Source organism: Sinocyclocheilus grahami, unplaced genomic scaffold (assembly GCF_001515645.1).
Source record: "Sinocyclocheilus grahami isolate Dianchi unplaced genomic scaffold, SAMN03320097.WGS_v1.1 scaffold126.1, whole genome shotgun sequence".
NCBI classification, from domain to species: domain Eukaryota; kingdom Metazoa; phylum Chordata; class Actinopteri; order Cypriniformes; family Cyprinidae; genus Sinocyclocheilus; species Sinocyclocheilus grahami.
Window position 1 is genome coordinate 2,737,442 of NW_015505305.1, and position 6,284 is coordinate 2,743,725.

At 44.5% G+C, this 6,284-nt stretch overlaps 1 protein-coding gene across 1 annotated transcript; it reads right to left on the reverse strand.

Annotated features, from left to right (window-relative positions):
- Window positions 1–1,355: 1,355 nt before the first annotated feature.
- LOC107590248 (E3 ubiquitin-protein ligase MSL2-like) lies at window positions 1,356–6,031 on the reverse strand. Its single transcript, XM_016278930.1, has 2 exons — window positions 4,898–6,031; window positions 1,356–3,770 (listed from the first exon to the last, which is right to left on the reverse strand). Exons 1-2 carry the CDS (start codon window positions 5,037–5,039, stop codon window positions 2,110–2,112), a joined length of 1,803 nt encoding a protein of 600 aa, XP_016134416.1. The 5' UTR covers window positions 5,040–6,031; the 3' UTR covers window positions 1,356–2,109.
- Window positions 6,032–6,284: the final 253 nt, after the last annotated feature.

Genomic DNA, 6,284 nt, shown 5'->3' on the forward strand with positions numbered 1-6,284 from the left:
TATGCTTGTCTTTACACCGCATGCACTAAAACTACTCCATCTTAACGTTTGCCCCTCTTCCACGGCACGAAATACGGCCAAATCATCATCGTCTTCATCGGATAAAAGCACATCCACGCTGATCCGATTGAAAACACATTCAGCGATGCATTTGCACAATTTCTTGCATAATTTTTTAAAAATTCAACAACACACTGGTGGCGCTCTTCACCCCACCGGGCCTGCAATTACCACCAAATTCAAACAGAGAGCACAGATTGCCTCCTCGTCTTGTCCTGGATGAACGCAGTCCTGATTTGCAGTGCTACTCCATAGGTTTATTATTCTTGTCGTGCATACATGTGATCAGCCTCAGATCATAGCGGCAGCACACAAGCACCGTCACTGTTATTGTCCGCCGCTCTTCATGGCGCTGCCGCTGCAAAAAAAACTAAACAGGCCGCTTCTTGTGCACCCAGTCTTCCAGCGCGTTAGGCTGCCAAATATCCCCTGTGCATGCTTGCGAAGTAATTTCAGGTCGGGTGCAACAAAGCGCCGTGAGTAGCTGCCCGTTTGATGTCAGTGTGAGCTGCGCCTCAGGAACAAAAACAGGCCGCTTCGCTTCTTTTTAGGATTTATCTTGCCGTTTTCCTTTCGTTTGGGTGCGTCGTACGTGTTACGCGTGATAAATATGCGAATTTAATATCCACTCCATATGCGCAAATTATTCTTTGGAGAAAACCGTATAGATATATATTCAGTAGCGATATTGAAATGTATGTGTATTTGAAAAGGCTTCTCCCCTCCCTTCCTCTCCGCATTAGAACAAGGAGGGGGCGCTGCTGTCTACATCTCGCGAGAACAACACAAAAACGGCTACGGAGAGAGATGTTTCCGTGATAGTCGCGCGATACTTTTCCCGGCTTGGAGGCTGTTATTTTACTCGCGAGAAGAGAACGCAAGCTAGTGTGGGTGACTGGTTACCTTGGTTACATAAACGTTATGATGTGGGGCGTGGCTCCGAAAAAAACGCATAAATAAGCATAACAAACCGTAAGTAAAATATCCAGACACATTATTCAAATAGCAAAGCTTGTGATTGTAATACACTCTTGCAATTGCTTGCAGCACCCATTGTTTAACATCACATGTCTGAGCAGCTGTGTTTAGCTTATTCCATTTGCATTCAAGTTTAGATATATATATATATAGTCACACTAATTAATACATTTATCATTTAAACAACCTTTCTAAACTTGTCAAAAAGGTTTATAAAATCAACTTCAGAAAAAAACTGAAACAATGCAACTTCTAGGATAAAGTGATTTTTGAAATGAAAGACAAGAGTCATGTTACGATTTTTCTTTTTTTGTGGAAATATGTTACATTTATATTACAGGTATTTAAATGCCCCAAGGGAAAAAAATAACAGTTTGAGACAGCAAAAACTAGCACAATCAGGACAACAACATAATTTAGACAGAAAACCGTACATACTGCATCTGTGTGACTTGCATCTGTAGAAATGGTATCCAGCTGATGCCCTGGGTGGACCATAATCTATGTTAAGTGAAACCCAATAAATACTGCAAATGTTGTTAATGTAACTTACAAAATATATCATAAAATGTACTTTTTAAATCGAATTCCTTAAGTCTGTGTACAAAAACAGTTTATAAATACAACCAGTCTCTACTGATGCTGTAGGGTACCATTCATTTAACTGGTCTCATCCCCTAACCTACAAACTGAAAATCTTCCACATATGCACATAGCGTGACCCACAATAATGAGGTCAGGTATATCTTGCCAAAGATCATGCCTTATAAATCACTTGTACTTGAATGTAAAAAAAAGAAGACCTTTCCCAAAAGAAACTCTCGACTTACAGTATCTCACCTCACCGCTCCTCCTAAAGGTGTGCAAGAAAACCAAAATGAATAGTACAAATGATTTAAAAGCACGAGCTTCAGCAATAACTAGTTTGATTGATAATGTGAACTGGAACAGAATCACAGTAGCTGCCTTATCGCCGACTCTGCTGACATCAGCCCCTCGGTACAGTGCCATCACACTGAAAGCAAGTCGGTTTGGAATACAGGGCGATGTTAAAGGAGAAGCATCCAGTACTCAGTCAAACCTCATGTCCAATGGTTCATCGAATCCTTTGTCTTCGTGTGGCCCCGTAGCCAAGAAGGAGGCTACAGGTGAGCCAGTCGCCGTGGAGACGTTAAGCATCCCGCCAGCGCCGCTACCGGTGGCGTTCCGCACTGCGATGCTGGTGACGTTGATGCCTAGAGTGAGTCTTGTCTGCTCGAGCGCCTTCTCTGGCACCGCAAAGGCCTCCAGCTTCTTTTCGCCATTGGCCATGTAGGAGTTCTGGCAGCCCCTGCATATGCAGTCCAGACAGGCTTTGCGGTTGGAGTAACAGGGGCATCGCTGTCCACGGCATGTAAGAACACTTGGGTTTTGAGTTGCTCTGCCGCACTTGCAGCCCTTTTTCTCTTGCGCCTTTTTGTACACCACTTTTGTGGGGCTCCCAGGAATGAGGGCGTTAGTCAGAATCCGTTCTTTCGTCTTCTCCTTCGACTTCGGAGTGCCCTGTTTGGACTTAGTGTATGCCTTTTTGGGTCCATGGTTGTCAATGGTCTTTTTGACAGTTTTAGCAGGCACCAGTAATGCCTTGCCCACCTTAGAAAGGCCACCACCATTGGGCACCGCCGCCATGTGGGGGATAGTCTGAGTGGGAGATTTAGGTTCGCACTTGATTGGAACAGGGGCGGAGGCGCCCAACGTGGGTCCGCGGATGAAGGTGGAAATAGGTACGGGTTGAATCTTCTCGCTGTCGCTTTCTGACCGTGAGCGCTTCCGGTTGGACCGTGGCATTCTAGGCGTCACTGCGGAACAGGATATTCCCAAATGTTGTGGATTCTTTTGGGACGTCGGGTGCTGGGGGACGAAAACTTCCTGCGAGTCTTGCGGGAGACAGGAGAGCTGCCGAGCAGAGTCGACCGATGCAAATGGTCCATTCAAGTTTGCCGAAGGTTCGAGTCTCGACTGCAATATTGCAGGACACTCATCCTGGGCAACGTGGTCTGGTTCTAGAGTCCTGAGCACTTCCTCTACACTCAAGAGGAGAGTCCCGCCATCATGTTTAATATCCTCGCCAAAGCCACAAATGTCCATGGTGCTGGTACAAAGCTCCTCGCCAGCAGCTGCCACTGCCTCGCACACGGGGATCTCATTTGTGAAACTCTCTTGTTTCACTGAGTCGCCCCCGCTTTCCACCGAGTCTGGAACATTGGCCTCTAGTGAAGGTAAATTGGCGGTCAACTCCTCCACGTTGGTCAAGCCATTGCAGTCTTGGAGACCGTTCACCCCTAGAGGACTGAGGTCTTGCTCCTTGATCTCTGTCGATGGGGACTGGCCCTCATCGGGGAGCGTTTCTGAGGTCGAGGGTGAAGGGGACTGGTTTGTAAAGCTCGGGGAGAGTGACTCCTCCCTCTGTCTGTTGTCCAATGAGAGGCCCTCATTCAACAGCGCCAAGATGTCTGGGGACCCTCCCACAGTACTTGAAATGTGCTGGGCGAGAGGAGAGTCTGCGATGTACTCGCAGAGCTTTCTGTAGCAGTCCACCAAGATGCACAGCTGCTTATTCTCTTCAAACTGCTCGTAGTCTTTACACCAGCTGCACGAGGGTTTCATCATCATCTTTTTACCTTTACATGATTTACAGACATAGTGCTGGCACGATGAGTTGGTAGGAGCGATTGGATCTTGTAGCAAATTGCCTAAATAAATAAAGAAACCATGTTTAGGCCATGAAACAACAGAATAGGTATTATAACAACACATCTACATGCTAATTATGCAAAGAGCAGCCTAAATAGGCAGCTTGGATGCTGTACCTTTGAAATTATAATTCTAATCACAGTTTTGTGGCTCATGAGCAAAGCAATACAAGCACTACATTGTATCTAAACAAGACATGGTTCTGTAACATTCAATAGAAGCCCCGCATATGTGCTGACGTTAAAGGGTCATGTGATCTTGCATGCTGTCGCTCATATTACATCCTCAGCATATGGTTAGCAGGGATCTCAAATGCATTGTGTTTATAAACCCATGAACATTATTGTAAGCATGCAATGCTTAATATAAATATTAAGCAATTACTGTTGTGTTTACAAAATATGCATGGGTTATCAACAGCTATATTAGAAAAAAGTGAGATTAGCAACGAATTGCCAACTCATTCAAAACACAAAGCATTACAGCAAACAGGGTTCCCACACCTATTGACCAATCAATTTATTACTTGCAATCAAAGTGCATTTCTAGATAATTATACATTTTTATAATTATGATGATCATGCAAAATGATGATGATTTGCATTACTGGAAAATGATTAAATAATTATTTATATTTTATATTAACATATTTAATACTTCTTTGTTATAGAACCCCAGTGAATATATATATATAATATGAATGAAATGAATATATATATATATATATATATATATATATACATACACACACACACACACACACAATTATAAATAAATATATAATTATTATATATACTATATTTATATGAACATTTTTAACATTACCACCGAAAACCCTGTAAAGACTGGGTAACTGGGCAATTTGTCTCAAGCGACAGGTTTTATCAGACTGAACAGGCAAGCCATTACTATTCAAGCCCCATGCATCTATAAACACAGAGCCTGTATGCACAGCTGTGTGTCTAAATGCCCAGGCTCCAGTTGTCATTGTAGGTCAGGAATTTGTGGACTGAATGGGGGTGTGTCATGGTCGTTGGATGTCTGAGAGCAGCTCTAAGCGTGCAGTGATCAAGCAGAAGTGATCATGCAAGCATGCAGGGATGAAGCAGAATAAACGGGCTCTCACCACACACAAGGCAGGCGAGAGACTGTCTGAAAAAAGGCAAGAGCTTATAGATTTCCGCCAAAGCCTGGGGGTCCCGGGGATCGCACTGCAGCACCGACCGACAAGCTGACACGTAGAGAGTGGTCGCATTCACCGGGTTCATCTCAGCAGTGTCGAGCTAGACAGATCCAGTTCGGGGAGGAAAAAAAAAAAAGAGAAGGAGCGACAGTACAAGGCTTCAGTCCCGCCAGCAGCCCACGTATCATCGATGTCGGTGAACCTGCGCGTGCAATTCCGTCGAGTGTGAAATGCAAGGGAGATTTTTTTTTTTAGCAGATATGCTTGTCTTTACATTGCATGCACTAAAACTACTCCATCTTAACGTTTGCCCCTCTTCCACGGCACGAAATACGGCCAAATCATCATCGTCTTCATCGGATAAAAGCACATCCACGCTGATCCGATTGAAAACACATTCAGCGATGCATTTGCACAATTTCTTGCATAATTTTTTAAAAATTCAACAACACACTGGTGGCGCTCTTCACCCCACCGGGCCTGCAATTACCACCAAATTCAAACAGAGAGCACAGATTGCCTCCTCGTCTTGTCCTGGATGAACGCAGTCCTGATTTGCAGTGCTACTCCATAGGTTTATTATTCTTGTCGTGCATACATGTGATCAGCCTCAGATCATAGCGGCAGCACACAAGCACCGTCACTGTTATTGTCCGCCGCTCTTCATGGCGCTGCCGCTGCAAAAAAAACTAAACAGGCCGCTTCTTGTGCACCCAGTCTTCCAGCGCGTTAGGCTGCCAAATATCCCCTGTGCATGCTTGCGAAGTAATTTCAGGTCGGGTGCAACAAAGCGCCGTGAGTAGCTGCCCGTTTGATGTCAGTGTGAGCTGCGCCTCAGGAACAAAAACAGGCCGCTTCGCTTCTTTTTAGGATTTATCTTGCCGTTTTCCTTTCGTTTGGGTGCGTCGTACGTGTTACGCGTGATAAATATGCGAATTTAATATCCACTCCATATGCGCAAATTATTCTTTGGAGAAAACCGTATAGATATATATTCAGTAGCGATATTGAAATGTATGTGTATTTGAAAAGGCTTCTCCCCTCCCTTCCTCTCCGCATTAGAACAAGGAGGGGGCGCTGCTGTCTACATCTCGCGAGAACAACACAAAAACGGCTACGGAGAGAGATGTTTCCGTGATAGTCGCGCGATACTTTTCCCGGCTTGGAGGCTGTTATTTTACTCGCGAGAAGAGAACGCAAGCTAGTGTGGGTGACTGGTTACCTTGGTTACATAAACGTTATGATGTGGGGCGTGGCTCCGAAAAAAACGCATAAATAAGCATAACAAACCGTAAGTAAAATATCCAGACACATTATTCAAATAGCAAAG